Source organism: Centrocercus urophasianus, unplaced genomic scaffold (genome assembly GCF_019232065.1).
Source record: "Centrocercus urophasianus isolate 14NV4802_14NV808 unplaced genomic scaffold, USGS_Curo_1.0 seq_13, whole genome shotgun sequence".
NCBI lineage: Eukaryota > Metazoa > Chordata > Aves > Galliformes > Phasianidae > Centrocercus > Centrocercus urophasianus.
In genome coordinates, this window is record NW_024884475.1 from 44,049,265 (window position 1) to 44,066,409 (window position 17,145).

General features: G+C 40.8%; 1 protein-coding gene across 4 annotated transcripts in view; it reads left to right on the forward strand.

The window, feature by feature from the left end:
- The window catches only part of PTPN13 (protein tyrosine phosphatase non-receptor type 13), a 107,187-nt gene extending 92,655 nt beyond the window's left edge, over positions 1-14,532 (forward strand). For all 4 annotated transcript variants that reach the window (XM_042812601.1, XM_042812604.1, XM_042812603.1 and 1 more), the window contains exons 34-48: positions 914-1,085; positions 1,188-1,398; positions 2,357-2,427; positions 3,982-4,043; positions 4,742-4,898; positions 5,224-5,400; positions 6,144-6,226; positions 7,270-7,325; positions 8,040-8,143; positions 9,455-9,603; positions 10,605-10,695; positions 11,391-11,728; positions 12,266-12,481; positions 13,151-13,213; positions 13,785-14,532. In XM_042812601.1, coding sequence (XP_042668535.1) covers positions 914-1,085; positions 1,188-1,398; positions 2,357-2,427; positions 3,982-4,043; positions 4,742-4,898; positions 5,224-5,400; positions 6,144-6,226; positions 7,270-7,325; positions 8,040-8,143; positions 9,455-9,603; positions 10,605-10,695; positions 11,391-11,728; positions 12,266-12,481; positions 13,151-13,213; positions 13,785-13,868 — 2,034 coding nt within the window. In that variant the 3' untranslated portion in view covers positions 13,869-14,532. The remainder of the gene's footprint in view (positions 1-913; positions 1,086-1,187; positions 1,399-2,356; positions 2,428-3,981; positions 4,044-4,741; positions 4,899-5,223; positions 5,401-6,143; positions 6,227-7,269; positions 7,326-8,039; positions 8,144-9,454; positions 9,604-10,604; positions 10,696-11,390; positions 11,729-12,265; positions 12,482-13,150; positions 13,214-13,784) is intronic.
- Positions 14,533-17,145: the final 2,613 nt, after the last annotated feature.

Consider the following 17,145-nt stretch of genomic DNA (forward strand, 5'->3'; position numbering starts at 1 on the left):
TAGTTTCAACCCCCCTGCCACAGGCAGGGTTGCCAACCACTAGACCAGGCTGCCCATAGCCACATCCAGCCTGGCCTCAAATGCCACCAGGGATGAGGCATCCGCAACCTCTCTGGGCAACCTGTTCCAGTGTGTCATCACCCTCTGGGGGAAAAAATTTCCTCCTAATATCTGACCTAAACCTCCCCTGTCTTAGTTTAAAACCATTCCCCTTTTCCTGTCACTGTCAACCCATGTAAACAGTTGTACTTCCTCCTGTTTATACGCTCCCTTCAAGTTCTGGAAGGCCACAGTGAGGTCTCCCCAGAGCCTTCTGTTCTCCAAGCTAAACAAGCCCAGTTCCCTCTACCTTTCTTCATCAGAGAGGTGCTCCAGCCCTCTGACCATCTTAGTGGCCCTCCTATGGACCCATTGTAAGAGCTCTTTCTTGTACTCTAAGATCTTTCTTGTACTGGGGGCCCCAGAATAAGTACTGGTGGCCTGGACACAGTACTCCAGGTGGGGGCCTCACAAGAGCTGAGTAGAGGGGGACAATCACCTCCCTCTCTCTACTGGTCACCCCTTTTTTAATGCAACCCAGGATATAGTTGGCACACTACTGGCACATGTCCAGCTTCTCATCCACCAGGATGAGAATAGCTTAAGGAACAAAAATGTGCGTGTTTTTGTACAGTTAGACAAGGGGTATACAAGAAGGAGAACACTGGGAAGGTTGATGAAAGGAGTTACAGTGCATCCTACTTAAAGAGAGAATATTGTTTTAATAAGGTACTTAATCAAATACATGGAGAAGAGGTTGTTTAAATACATCGATGGCTCCTACCTCGTTAAGAAAGAAACATAGAGAGATTTGCTGTGAAAGAGGTTCATTTGGAACCTTATTAGGAAATACTGGTTGCTTTTGCCTTCACAGGTTAACGACATCGACGTTACCAACATGAGTCATACAGATGCAGTCAGCTTTCTCCGTGCTGCCCCAAAGACTGTCAGATTGGTTCTAGGACGTGTGTTGGAGTTACCCAAGATGCCAGTATTGCCTCACTTGCTGCCTGATATTACGCTAACATGCCATAAAGAGGAGCTAGGTAATAGAGAATTATAGTGCTCTTTCATGCTAATGTGAGTATTTTTCTTAAGTTCCAAAGAAAGTTGATTTGTTTTGTTTTGTTTTGCTTCTTCCTGCACAGGTCTGTTGTTAGCAGGAGGTCATGACAGCATTTACCAAGTTGTGTATATCAGTGACATTCTCCCCAGATCAGCTGCTGCCAGAGAGGAGAGTCTCCGTGCACTAGATATTATCCATTATATTAATGGGGTCAGCACACAAGGAATGACACTGAAAGAAGCCAAAAGAACATTGGAAACATCCCTTCCTTGGGTTGTGCTCAAAGTGACCAGGTCCGTTCTACAACTGCATGTTTCCCTGTACTTGCTGCTTTTCTCACTGATTATATGTAGGTAAAACATGTTTCTGGTTTAACAGCTATTCACCAGAGCAGTATCAGCTGGCATATTATTGAGGACTGATCCCACAAAAAGGGAACATGTACTCTTAGATTTGCACTTCCGTGCAATAGAAGGGCATTTAGTACTTGCTGTGTTTTGTGTTTCTTGGGAAGACAAAGCTGTGTCAAGCTATCAAGTGTTCAAAACATTTGCAAAATATGGCACAGATTGTTTTAATGCATTCATTCCTTCTTTTTTTCTTTATTTCTCTTTTAATCAAAAGCATTACTGCACATTCTACAAATATATTAAAAAAAAAAAAAGAGGGAGAGAAAGAGAAAATATTGTTCTGTGCTTGAATAGTTCCATCGTGTGGATGTTCTGGCACAGCTCTGAATGTCAAAACCCTCTGGCACAGATCCTGGTACACCACCGTATTTTCACTAATCCTTGGTTCTATCTTTATGGAAATACTGCAGTGTGACAGAGGTCAGACTACTCTTAAGTTTTAAGTTTTGCTTGGAGTGGCAAGTCTGGCAACATTCCCCTCCATTTTGAAACCTCCTAGTCATGCTGATGTTCTTTGCTCCTTCCCCTCCTGTCCTTTAATTTGAAGGCAAGCAAGGTCAAGTCTTTCTGTCAGAACCTGGAATGAAACTGTACAAAGTCCTCATTCATTCCTGAAGTAGGAACCAGCCTAACTACCAGTGCTTCATCTCTGTCATTAAATGTTCTTAGTATTCCAAAACTGTTGAAATGGAAAGTGCAATGAGCAGTTTTGTTGATTGTTGGATATTAAGATATACATATGTACAATAACCATGGGTTTTTTGTTTGTTGGTTGTTTGGTTGATTTTTTTTTTTTTTTTTTTTTTTAAATATAAATTTCTGTACACATTTCTTTTCATAGAGATGGTCATCCAGTACTTCCAAAATCCAGGGGCTCAGATAGCTCGGATTCATGGTCAAAGAAAGCTAATGGTAAGATTTCCATGGTCACACTGCATGTGAAATGCACATCTGTAAAAATGAAGGAAGTTATGTGGGTCTTACATGCTCTCTAGCGTGCAGTTGCTGCACTACAACTCTGTGTGCTGAGGTAGCTCCAGCAGGCATTTATTCAGTTTCTCTTGCAGTTCAGAAATTTTCTCTTATAACAAGCCTGAGTCATTCAAGGAGTAAGTTTGTAAGTTTAACTGATCCATTATTATTATTACATATATATATATATATATTTTTTTTTTTTTACTTGTGTCCTGTTTGTTCTGACAGCAGATAAAAACATCAGTCTGTTACATCTGCAGAGGCTTCAGGTCTGATTTCGTCTTCTCTTTTTCAAGAGCAAAACAGCCCAGACTGATTTTATTGCATCCCCGGTGTTTGTTTCCACCTGTCTGCTTTTCTCTTCACATGTGGTGTCTGCAGTCCCACACATGGCAAGGACTGAGCTTCATCAATGCCCAGCAGACAAGAGCAACGGCTTTGAGCATTTTGTAGACAGCACTGCTGTTAGTAGTGACCCAGTGAAAGCAACTCTCTTTTGCTAAGTACTACTCTCTTGGATTCAGTACATTTCACCAACTACATCTGCTTCTGTGCTGAATCACTGCGTATGCTACGACTTATATCTGAAACATTTGCTTTTTCCATTGACTTTTGTTGCTTTCATTTGTTTTGATTCATCACAGTCTTGTTTTCCACACTTCTCCATTAATGTATTGTTAGCTTTGAATATTGATCTTGCCTCGTGACATTATTTTAATTCTTCCAGTTCATTGTTGCTCACATACTTTTCAACTGTAGTAAACATTGTTTCCAAAAACTTGGTCAAGATATTCTTTAGGAACCAGCCCCGTTGGAAGACACTGCCTTAAACACCTTTATCTTTCTGTGATTCCTTCTGAATGCTTTATTTCTTACACATGCTTTTACAAGCGAATTCAGAACTGGGCTAGAAAGCAGGCATATAGCAACTACTTATTCCACCCTGTCTCATTTATTATACCAATAATGTGATGTTTGGGGTAGGCAGGGTCTTTTAAATCATGGTGTCGCTCTTTTTGTTACCAAGGAGCAGAAGGTGCCTTAGAGCAAGAACCCAGGCGGCAGATGATGTGTGTTGATTTGGTTTTGTTGTTGGTTGTTGTTTTTTTGAAGAACAAAAAAAAGATAGATAAGTGCAAGGTTGTAATCTGAACAGTTGAAAGGAAGGGAAATTGCATCCTATTTCCCTGCGGTGTAAGTGTTGCCTTCTCACTGTTAGGCTGCTTATCAGCATTTATCTTTGCTTAGATTTGGTTATTTCTATGAGTGTTCCTGCTCTCTTATTCCATTGAACTTAAAGTTCAAATAACCATAATCAAGTATAGTTCAAGAGTCATCATTTTGTCAATGGCCATTAATCAAACAGGCGAAAATGTTACTCATTTCACAACACATCTTGTTTCTTTTATAAAAAAGATAATTGATGGAAACTAATATAATTACAGTGAAAATGATGCTCTTAAGTTGTTTGGTTTTCCTCATTTTGTTTAGGCTGCTCCCATGGTGATCCCTGTGATAAAACAGAAAAGACAACTGATGCCTATGGGCCCAAGGTAAATATCCCTCAGTGGATTTTCATTAAGTAGAAAAAAGGATATAATTTACAGAAGTTGTTTTTTGGTTTGTTTTAATAAATAAATTGATTAAACAGTGCTTTACACCAAGCTGTGCAAATCCACTGTTGCCACTGGATGTGAAAAAGCAATTTTAATAGTAAATGCATAAGTTTTTGGCATTAATCTTTTCTATCTTTGAGATTGCTCTATGTAAGGACAAATTATTTCATAAGGATGCAAGGCTGTGATCTGGTCTCTTTCCAGCTTCTGCAGATGCTTATACTTGTTTCTTTTTACCTCTCTGGTTTTTCTTGTTGGTTAGGGTTGTTGTTTTTTGAGAAGTGGTGTGTTGTGGGATCCACAGAATTAAGCCTGCATATGTGTTATAGAGGATGTAATAATGTGAGATACTATTTTGTGTTTTCTTCTAATAGTTATCCATGTGTTTTATTTTTCTTAGTTGCTGTATTTTTTTTCTTTGTTCATTTCATTTGAAAATTCTAACACAATTAAAAGCTACTGAATGAACAGGTAGAGTTCTATTCAACCCATCACCCTGTTTGCTCAGATGAGATATGATATGCCTTGTTTCTTTCCATTTATTCCTGATGGAGCTATGTGCAAGGGTTGCTTGCTGCTTAAAAAGAAGTGCCAAACTTTAGGAGTTAAGTTGTATTGTTCTTCATTTGTCTTAGGTCAATGGCAACAGCATCATAGGACCTTCTCATGCAAACACAGAAAATAACATCCATCATACAAAGGGACAATTAAATCTCACAGGGTCTGGAGATGCCCCTTCACTTGGCTTTGCTGCTCAGATATCGGATGTTTCTAAACACAGTGACAAATCAGGTAAGCACAGATGAGATGAGGGACCGCATAATTCAGTACGTGGTTCATGGATGAAAAAGAGTCAAGGCAATAGCACAGTTTGAACAGACTGAAATAAGTCAAAGTAAGGGTGGCAGCCGTGTTTAGAAGATCACCTTCAAGCCTGTGGAGTGGAATTTGTTAATGTTGGAAGTAGATTTATGAAATCTGGATTTTATGCCAGAGATGATGAGAGAAAGTCACGATAACAACTAGAAATAGCACTTCAGTGTCTGCTCCTCTCCCTCTCTGCCTGTCTCCTTCCCTGTTTAGGGAAAAAATATAATTTTATACTATTTCATTTTAGAAACAGAGATTCCAGATGATGAATATTATGATGAAGATGATCACAATGAAGTAGTCCAGTATCTGTTGGACGTTGTAGATGAGGAAGCCCAGAACCTATTAAATCGAAACAATGCAATATCAGAGGCCCAGAGCCTTCTGCACATCAAGAAGGCCACATCACAAGATCATCTGACAGGTACTGAGTCACTGGAAAAACGGGTCACTGGAAACTAGGCCTCTTGCAAATATGGTGCCTAGTGAGCAGTGGCAAGCATGGAATTGTTTTGTACAGTATATGTAGAATTCAGACCTTCTAGAATTATAATTATTTTAGCACTTTTGCTACTTTTGAAGTACATTTTGGTTATTATCATCTATTGTTACATTAAAATCAGGGAGGAATGAGGACCTCAGGCAGTTGTATGAGCTCCACTACTTCAAATTTCTTTTAGATAGGATTTGGTCTTTGCAAATGAAGACTTATTGAACTTGTCAGATAGGGCAGCAGAGAACTGCTGTAGCAGCCAGATATGTAAGACCTTTTCTAGAAGGTTTTCATTAGATTTGCAAAGAATGAGCAGGAACCAGGTTTAGAACTTCTGTGGGTCTAAATATAATGGAGTTGCAAACGCACTGCTGACATGTCAGTCTGCTCACCTAACATCCCTGGCCTGTTCCTCTCTTACACTGTGGCACAGCAGTTCTGTTAGCTGTGCCAACAACCTCACTTTCAATTGCAGCTGTTATATTTAAAAAAAGAGGAAACCTCAGATCTGATTCTTCAACATAGTGATAACAGAGGGACTTAGAAGTTGTTGCTTGCTTGTACTGATACCTGTATTCTGGTATAACAAGATTCATATGTTGAGATGGTGATCTCTGGGCATCTTTCAGTGTGTTTATGCTCTTTTTTTCTGCGTTCTGATTTTTCTGCTCCAGTGGAGATGAATGGGAAACTGGCAGAAGATAAGTCTGAAGACACAGACTGTGATGGTTCATCTTTACCTGAAGATTTTTCAGAGGTGAGATGGCATGAAACTGGCAGATTTTTCTTTCTCAGATAGTCTCTTTCCATTTATTTTCTTCCATATTTGTATGGAGTTTGTAGAAATACCCTTGTATGTATTTTAAATAATAATTATTTTAAAAATGTAATAATATAATAGCTTGTTAGTGTTATTTGAGGTATTTCATCTAAAATTTCCTTGATTGCTGCACGGAGAAAGGAAGAAGGAACCATGAATATTGTGTAGACTTTCCAAAATGTAAATGTGAGACTTCTTTCCCCTTATACTTTACTAGAATACTCTCCTTAATTTGAATGACTTTTGTATATTGCATCCCCAGCATTATTACATGTTCTCTTTCACATCGGTCATTAGCTTCCAGAATGTTGTTTCAAATTGGAAGGGCTCTGTCTATCCAGTATTTCCCTGCAGCTTTCTGGTCAGTGAGTGAAGAAATAAGTCAGGCATCCAGCTCTATCAGTGTTCTCTAGGAGATCCAGAAGTAAAATTCTCTGAGTGTGACAGTAGAGACTTTTCAGGGGTCATAATAAGCCAAAAAATCATCTTGGAGACTTGCTCTTTCTCTAAAGGAGAACTGAAATGTCCTCTTCTGTTCTGAGTCTTCATTTCATTCTATTGTATTTTGAGGAAGAACTATGTCAGAGTACCTGTTATTTAGAGGTGAAGCCCTGTTCTGTGACAGTTGTGGCTCAGCAGAAAATAGAAGTTCTCACAATGAAACTTGCCTCATAAAAGGTTGTTAAGGATTACAAACAAAAAAGTTATCTGGAAGAAGTGTAGATGATTTTTCTGCTGCTGCAGGCAGGAAAATATTTTAAGATAGCTTTTGGCTTTATAATATTATGGCCTTTTCTAAGTGCTCTCTGTTGTTTTGGGTTGATGAGCTGTCCAAAAGTGTCAAGTCTTGCATTATGTGATGTTTTGAACTTACTCCCCTTCAAAAATACTATGTGTAGCCATTCACGTCCTTTAAAATCTACAGTGGGTGAACTTCATTACAGTGACCTTGATGTGTTTCATTATTTCTCTTCCAATAGCCCATGCACATAAATGGTTGTGAAGACCATGGTGAGGAAGGAGCTGTGCCAGAAAGGTAACATTGTTTTCCAGTGTTTCTTGAAAGTAAACCTATGAGATTTGAAGTAATCAGTGGAGATTTGTTATAATGCCAATTGGGTGTGTGTATTGGTATAAAAAATGGAGATATATGTATACGAGTGGTGTCTTGCCAAATTGCTCTTTGTCCTTGTTATTTAAAAAGGTTATAATTCACCTGAATATTGGTCAGCTTTATGTGCTTTACCACGCCCTGGCTGCATTTTTATTCTTTGGATACGTGGTTATAACAAGTAACTAGGACATCTGTCAGATGGTTCCAAACAACTTCATTTGCACTGTACTGTTTGTTTCTTTCAAATGAAGAAGAAATTCAAACAATCTTGTCTTCAGTTTGAATCTTTACAAGGTTCCTTATCGTGATTTCTTCAGATCTCAAAGTGCCTGTGTAGTTCCACTGATGAGTCTGTATCCACTTGGGTGCTTGACACCTACTGTTTGTATGTGGGAAACTAAGAGCATGCCTGACCACGTTATTAACTTTTGCTTTGACCTGCCTTGAGTCCTGGAAATACCCATGTTATTATTTCTGTGTTAAATATTTTAACGTGGGTTTCTGAGATCATTGCTATGGATTTGGTCCATGGGTACTTGTAGCTGTAAATGACTTTCTGGCGATGCTTCATGAAGTTGCAAATGCATTGGTTGTCTCTAGGTGTCGCTTCTTACTTTTGTTCTTTGCTCACTTTAGATCTCCTCCACAACCTCCCTTGAGTCAAGCAGATGAAGATGAAATCACATGGGGAAGTGATGAATTGCCAATTGAATCAATCAGCCAGGAGCGTGTAAATAAAGGCAAGAGCTTCAGCAAACGATTAATTGAAAACTGAGGATCACATTAAGCAGCCAATATGTTCAGATTTGAATTTTTAAGTCTTGGATATGGCTTGAGAGTCTGATGACAGATATAGTGGGAAAAATTGGTGACTTGCCGAATTCAAGCTGTAAAGATTCAGGAAAGAATCTTTACAGCTTGAAGTGACGTGTGTCTGAAAGTCCATTGGGGCACATGTTGGTGAGGTTGGGCCTATGATGGCAGAGGAATTGAAAGCAGCTTTCCTCCACCTGTCTGACAAAATCTTTAGCATATGATGGTTTACAGGATTTAATTGTGATCAAATCAGTATCTCGTGTGCTTGAAATTTTACCTGCTCGATGCTCACATTGTTCACTATTTTCCCTGTATATATAGACTCTTAATTTTCCATTGTTGCTCAGTTTGGCAGGATGGAGTACTGCTGAGTTGGATGCATTTGACAGATACTAGTCTTTACTTTTTGAGAATTAGAAATGTCAAGTCCTGAAATCCTTATACAGAAGTCGTCTGTCTATAGAGCGTGTATTCCTTAATAGAAGAAAATAAAGAGCGGTGTAAGCCTTGTGAGTGAACAAGTAGATTTAGGACACTTAAATGCGTTAGCAGAAAGCCCTCAAGTTGTTAATTTTGTCATGTTTCCGAGGAGTACCAAAGGCCTGATAGGTAGCATGCTTCGACAAAAATAAAGATGTTTAACATGTCTTTCAAGTGGTAGTTGTAAGATTTTTTATTATTATTTATTATTACTTATTTTGTTATTTATAATTTTTTACTCTAAGTTCTACAAATAGGCACTCAGTTACATGTTGATTTAACTGAAAGTTCTGAACTCATCCCTGTGCACGTTCATGGATTTTGTGGTGATTTTGTTTTAAGAACTTCCATTTAAAGTGCATACAGGGTTTGTTTCATTTGTTTGGAGTTCAGGAGAATCCTCTGTTCCCAGATTGATCAAAGTCAGTTTTGCTTTTTGCTGGTTATGTTAGTTAATTGGTTTTTGTCCCTCAAGCTGAGAAGCTCTTTGTGCACTCTCTGGGTTGTGTGGAGGGATTCTGAAGATAACAGGAAGCAAAGAGTGTTGGAAGGACTGCTTCACTCAAGGATGCTCAATTTGTCATGGCTTTTTGTATAAGATAATACATATGAGGCAGCTTTTCATGGCAAGAGAACAATCTAGAGCAGTAACAAGGACATGCAGCATTGCACTGCATTTTATGTATTTCCTTCCTTTAGTTTAGTTTAGTTTGCTATTTACACAGCCATGCGAATCAGCCTCACTCTTCTGCCAGATCTCCCTCTGGTGACAAACGAAGAGATCTCGGCGCTGCGTGCTGTGAGTGTGCTCCCTGGCGGCAAGTACTGCGGAGCCAAGCTGAAGGCGGCCATCAGAGTGCTGCGAGGACTGCTGGAACAGGGGGTTCCTTCCAAGGAGATTGAAGTGAGTGACATCAGTTTTGTTTTTTCTAAAACTTGGCCTTTTAACAGGATGAAACAGAAATTGAATGGTTGATTCATCACCGCCTTAAATACCACAGTTCTTTAATTTGCAGCTCTTTAAAGGAATGGGAAGAATTCCTTCCCCCAGCAGCTGCTGAGAGATGAGATTGGGTTGAACTGGGAGTTCAGTTCAAAAATGTGTTTGTGCCTTTTTTATTCTGGGTAAATTGCCAAGTGAATGTGATGCTAGCAGGCATAGACAAGGAAGAGAAATGCTGCAATGTTGAGCTGCAGGATGTGAAAATAGTCTTTTCCAGGTCTTACAGTCAGTCTTGTTCAGTGAACTCTCTCTTGGGAGAAGAAGCTGAGATACATACTGGATATTTAATGGGTTGTTTGTTTGTTCAACGTGGTGTTTTTTGTTAGCTACATGAAATCAGATTCCTTTCTTAGGCTGAATGATTTTGCACATCCATTAGGGTTTCCTTCATTTTAGAGGCTGCTCTCAGCACTTGTATCGTTCAGAGCATTTTAATGCGTGGGTAATTCATAGAATCCTTAGAGTTGGAAAGGACCTTTAAAGGTCATCCAGTCCAACTTCCCTGCAAGGAACGGGGGACCACAGTTAGATCAGATTGCTCAGTGCCTAATCCAGCCTCTCCTTGAAAGTCTCCAGGGAAGGGGCATCTCTGGGCAACCTGTTCCAGCACCTCGCCGCCTTCATTGTAAAGAACTTTCTCCTTATATCTAACCTAAATCTACCCTTTTTAAGCTTGAAGCCTTTTCCCCTTGTTCCATCACAACAGACCCTCCTGAAAAAGTCTGTCCCCTTCTTTCCTGTAGCTCTCCTTTAGATATTGAAAGGCCGCTATCTGGTGTCACCTCATAGCCTTCTCTTCTCCAGGCTGAACAGCCCAAGCTCTTTTCAGCCTGTCATAGTGGGAAAGGCATTCCATCCCTTGTATCATTTTTGTGACCCTAGAAAAGATTCTTTCCCTACAGAATCTTCAAGAGTTAAAACCATTGGATCAGTGTTTGATTGGACAAGCAAAGGAGAACAGGAGGAAGAACAGATACAAAAACATCCTCCCTTGTGAGTATTAATCGGTCTGACGTTTAGTGTAGATATTTTGTGTCAATTTGTATGGAGAATTAATTGGATCTGCTGCTGAGTAGGGAAAAAATAAATACATCTGACATTTTCTACATGTTTAAAGTCAATATTTATAAAGTAGTATAAGGTTGGTGAATGACAAACTAGTGCAACAGCTAAGAATGAATGCCCACAGATTTTACAGGTGTTTCAATAGATCCCACTTATTATTAAGTGAGATACATGGATGTAGACGGACTTTTTTTTTTTCAGTTTTACTTGTGTAAATTTGGAGTAACAGACAGATATCCTACTGTCAGCAAATTTCCTAAAGCAAAATGTTGTTAGTTAGCTGGGAGAAGCATTGAGGAGCAGAGACAAGTGACACAGGCTTAGCTCTGCATGAGAAGTATTGAGCCTCAGCATCAGGAGTGCTGCAGTTGAGGTCAGGCACCATGATATCTGTTGGTTAGATTTCTCCCTGGCCATCTTTTTCTTTATTCAAATGGAAGTACTGATTTGAATCTCAATGCAAGTATTGTATTGGTTTTATGTTTTCTGTTTTTCAATGAAATGTTGAAGTACTTTGGAGATAAACACCATGCGGGTGTGTAAGGCTCAGCATCTCTGCTGTGTGAAGATTTAATTATATTCATGCCTAACATTAAAGTATTTCCGTTGTGTTGGAAATGCAGACGATACCACCAGAGTTCCTCTTGGCAGTGAAGGTGGATACATCAACGCCAGCTTCATTCGCATGCCGGTGGGGAATGAGGAGTTTGTCTACATCGCTTGTCAAGGACCTCTCCCCACTACTGTAGCAGACTTCTGGCAGATGGTTTGGGAGCAAAACTGTACTGTGATTGCCATGATGACTCAGGAAGTTGAGGGAGAGAAGATAAAATGCCAACGCTACTGGCCAGATGTGCTCCATAAAACCACCATGATAACAGACAGGCTGCGGCTGGCTCTTGTAAGGTTTCAGCAGCTGAAGGGCTTCATCATCAGAGTGCTGGAGCTAGAAGAGATCCAGGTGAGTCTGATTTTACATGCTTTTTGAGTGCTGGCATTTCTGTCCTCACACTAGTGTCTTGCCTGGTTTCAATCACAGTGTCTGTGCTAAGAGGTAATGTAGAGCTTCTCTTTGCCCAGTGATAGTTACTGAGCAATTCTTCAGCCTTACAGTTTGTGCTGCTGTGGGACCTTTACAGGAGAAGGCAGTTAGGCCAGGAGGTGATTTTTTGATGCTAATTAGACTTCAGATGCGGCTCCCCAGGTGCCTTTGGCCACAGAAGCAGAAAGATATGTAGAGATACAGCATTCACTCCTCATTCAGTCTGGCTGGTTTGTTCCTGTGCATGATTGGTCTGCACAGAAAACTCCATACTATTTAACCACCTACTGTTTATTTTCAGTTTAAGTCACCATTTCTTTGATTTTACTGAATTGCAGACCAATTTCATGGAGCAAATCTCTCTCTTCTAAGACTTAAAATTTGGGAACTTCTCTGTCTTCTTTTTTTTCTTCCTATGCGTAACATTTTGTTCCTGCTGTTGTCGTTAAACCTCAGACAGGTGAGGTACGACACATTTCCCACCTGAACTTCACTGCCTGGCCTGACCATGACACCCCTTCTCAGCCGGACGACCTGCTGACGTTCATCTCCTACATGAGGCACGTGCACAGATCAGGACCCATCATAACACACTGCAGTGCTGGCATTGGCCGCTCAGGGACCCTGATTTGTATCGATGTGGTTCTGGGGCTCATCAGCAGAGACCTGGATGTGAGTACCTGAGAGAATGGGCTCAACCGTGCTTCTGTCTTGCAGCAGCTCTGCACAGTGGGAGTATTACTTCCATATTTAAAATGAACGATGAAAGAAACCATCACAAACTCACACTATAGGAACACCTTAACCTGAGACAGCAGTATGTCAATTCATTTTTCCAGCACCACTGGGAATATACTTTCTAGGGTGATAATGAGGAAGGTGCTGGCTAGCTTCTGTGTGTTGGTGTCCACCGTTGGGCCAGTACAGCAAATCCTTTCTTGAATTTGTAGGGAAGCTGAGCTATGCTAAGCTCAGTAGGGTTTTTAAGCACCCATCAAATGCCCAGAAGTTTTATAGGCAGGAGAAATGGAAAGCATTGTGTTAGATTGAGCCAAAGGACTCAATTTTCTGCATACCCACCTCTTGGTAATAGTAATCCAGAGAGCTGGTGGAGGTGCACAGAGAAAGGAAAAGGTGATGTAAGAGAGCCACATCCTCATTGCCCTGAGGCAGCTCGTGCTGGTAACCTACCAAGTTTGTGCTGGGTACACGGAATTGTAAGTTGTTTCACTGCTACGTTTCGTGGGCCTGGTCAGATTCCTTGGTGTGGTGCTGAGGATATTTTGTATATGCACGTATGTCTTTTTTCAGCATTTAACTTGCTGCTGTTTATTTTGGTAGTTTGACATCTCGGACCTGGTGCGCACAATGCGTCTGCAGCGGCACGGCATGGTGCAGACAGAGGTGAGTCTCCACATACAGCTTTCCAGACACTGGGATTTGAACTCTGATGTGCCGGGAAGCTTCCTGTAGTGAATTGTCCTTGTCCCCTCTGATGTAAGCTCTGTGTTATGAGAATGAAATCGGATGCGTGCCACTGAGTATTAGGATGCATTTTATAGTTCAAGAAATATATGCAGCTTGAAGCATGCTGCACTCTTTCAGTTTGTGACTAAAAATAGGGGTTGGAATTAAAGCATATCTTAGAGAGGAAATTTTGCAAAAATATATATAAATATATGTATTACATGCTAAAGAGAGAGCTTCATGTAGCTGCTGTGAATCCCTGAAACCGTTCTGAAGCCTCCTTTTGGAGGGAGGTGTTTAGCCAGAAGTAAACCTAATTTCTGGGAATAACCTGGATCTGGAGAAATTGAACCTACCTTGGATCTGCAACCACTTTTTGAACATGAGGGACTTCTGCCATCAGAGTTTACAAAAACAAACAGAAAAGTATTCTCACCCCAAATCGTGCACTAGCTCCCAAAGCTGCATTGCTAACGTAATATGCACTGTGATCTTCTTCCCCTTGCAGGATCAGTACATCTTCTGCTATCAAGTTGTCCTGTATGTCCTGAATCATCTCCAGCACGAAGAAGAGAGGCAAATGAAATCCTGAACTGGAAAGTGCTTTGAAAATACAGATGTGAGGAGCCTGAAGGGACCTGAAGGCTCTCACCTGTTCTTTGTTCTGCCAATGCTGTCAAAGTCCTTTTCTTCAGCTGCTGTGAAATGTTTTCTCTATCTGCCTCTGTGTGTCACTGCACATAAGGTACATAGTGTACGGACAAAGGAGAGCTCATACCATACCACTGCTGTCTTCAGCCCATGGACACAGCTGTGAGATATTTGTATAACAGTAAATAATATTTAATAAAGCTGCATTTTTTTGCAGCTTCCTTAATAAATGATTAAGTACTCAAATAAAAATATTTTAATGAAAAAAAATGAAAAAAAGTAATGTTGAAATACTCCTGCAGCTCTGCAGCTGCTCTGGAGTATTTGTTTCTTAGGGGGTGGGATAAAGCAGTATTCTTATCCTGGCAAACTTTACTACCATGCCATTTTAATGGTCTCTTTTAAAAGCTTGTGTATGGCAACAGACTGTTTTGGCCTTTTAGTACAGTTGGAGCTATTTTATAGAGGGTATCTTAAATCAGTATTTAAGCTTTAAGAGCTGCCTGTTAGTGTAAGGATAGTGGTGACTGTTTACTGTAAGTATCACAGTTAACAATGTTTACTTGATAGAGTTCCATGTATATATTTATATACTTTTACAAAAAAAAAAAAAAGTTGAATTATCAGATGTCTAACTTTATAACTTATTAGGCATCTCTACTCTGTAAATAAAAATACACTTAAAATGCACTGGTGGGTGAATCTGGGTGTTTCTGTGTCCTACTGCATAGGTCTCCAACCTTTGGGCTTGCCTGGGCCACGTGGACTGGAGAGGAATTGTACTGGGCTGTGTTCTTCTAGGTCACTGTAAAACTTGTGCCTTCTGTTTCTTTCTGATACAAAGAGCACAGTAACACTTTGATAGAGCAAATTCTCAGCTACAAAACAGTTTTTCAGCACAGTCACCACCATTAGCCATGCATTTACACCAGCAATGATCAAGAGCCCACGTGCTGTGCTTGTAACAGTCTGCAGATTGGATCTGCCTGCTGTATGCCAATGTTTTAGCTTGGCAGGGGAACAGACAGAATAATACTTCCATTAATTATCTTTGATATGGCATCCACCCTCCATTAGAGCAGAGTAAATTCTCAAATAGTACACTCATAGAAAGAAAAATATGTTTGTGAGGCCTGCCATCAGTATGGCTCCATGTTCACATTGAAAAACCAGGGATGGTAACAAGAGCTTTCCACACTCACACTTGCTGCAACACTCAGGGAGAAAGGGAAGCCTATTTCTGCCTTCTTTAGCACTGAATTTGCAGTATTTCATGCAGATACACCTGGCTTTTCCCAGCTATCTCACACCTTCATTTGTGGTCAGCTGCATTCACATAGCAGCAACTGAAGGGTTTTGTCTGAAGCTTCTGAAGCTTCTCTGCTTGGGCCTCAGACCCTCCCCTCTGCCCCTTCTCTCAAAGGTTCTGCTGGGGGCTGCACCACCCGCAGCACCTACCCCAGCACCAGCATCTGCACAGGAGGCTCATTCTCACAGATGTTACCTAATTAGATAATTAAAAAAATAATCTGGTGAAAGCTGGCACTCCATGCAGAGTGCCCTGTGCTGCAGTTATTTACAACAGAATTAACTCTCCTGCTCTATGACGTGAAATCTGCCACTGAATCTGGAAAAATACTCACTCTCCTTGCAACTTCAAAGCCTGTTGTAAGGTCGGAGACATATGGGGTACATGCTTTCCTTAGCCACATACTTCCAGAGTGCTTCATCTCTCTCTGCAGACCATCTGTCCTTGCTAGGTTGCCCGTCCACATCATTATCAGGATGCAGGATGCTGTGCTTAGGGGCACACCAGGCCTACGTGCATCTGGCTTGTCTGTAACCTGGAGCAGGTGATGCAGAACAGAATGGAGCCAGCCAGACATCCAACTCACATCTGAAAAGCTCTTTGCTCATGGGTACCAGCTGGGGGGCTTTGCTCCCAGCCCAGGTCTACCTTTGTGCAGTTTCAGTTTCCTTCAGTGTTGAGAGTAAAAGAATGTACAGTGCCATCAAGATTCTTTTTGGCTGCCAGACTCCAGCTCCGGAAAGCTGTGCTGTATTTTGTTACAGCTCTCCTTTGACAAATGATACATTTCCTTCTTTTTCCCCATCCGTGGAGGTGTTCAAGGCCAGGTTGGATGGGGCCTTGGACAAACTGGTCTAGTGTTAATTGGGGAGGTTGCTGGCCTTGCCTGTGGCAGGGGGGGTTGGAGATTATTGATCCTTGAGGTCCCTTCCAACCTTGGCCATTCTGTGATTTTTGTACCTGACATGAAGCAGACACTACTATCTTAAGACAAATGGAACAGAATGTCAATTTCTGTTCTTGAGGAATATCAAAAAACTCTTTCTTTCATATCGTGGTTAGACTTAGAAATGAATTTTCAACCAATTTCAATGGATTCTGCATTAAAACCAGGGCACTGGAAAAGCATTTTTTTCCGAAGTGTTTGAACAGCCAGTTTTGATTCAGATAAGGAAATGGAACACAGTGGTGCATTGTTGACATTTACATCTGAGCATCCTTAGTAAGAAACAAGGCTAGCTGTATTTGCTGAAAAGATAGATACGCATGGGGAAAAATATAGCTTTATGAGGCCAGAGATAGACTTACTTTGTTTTGTGACATTGAGGTCCCAATGTATTGTAAAGCAAGCATCCTCTTCCTGAGCTCCTTCCTTGAAAACACGCAAATGTATGCATTGCATGCATAAGGCATGACTGGAGCGAGGGGTACGTCTCTCTGGTAGGAGAGGGCTTATGCAGGTCTGGTAAAGAGACAAGATCACATTTTTGAATTGAATGTCTGATTGCAACTCTGTACATCTGAAAATTCACAGGTAATGTATTGATGCTGACTGAAAATGGAGTCACAAGAATAACAAAATATGGATTATTTTGCAATCTTGAAACTCATTCCCCAATTCCTGTATCAAAACGCAAGGCAAGGTGCATATTTTTCGCTGTTCACAGGTTGAATTCAGCCAGTGTATCAAAGAGCATCCAATTATCTCCTGTTACTGGAGGCACCGCGCTGTGCCTTTCGGCTAACATTCATTTGGGGCTAAAACCTTCCTCCTCAAGCCATTGTGTCACCTTCTCAAGCAGTATCAGTGACAAGTGTGCTGCGAGACAAGGCTGCGGGCAGCCAGGGCCTTCTCATGCTGCCTGAGGCCAGAGCAAAACACAGTAATTTTTCCTCCCATCCTTTCCTT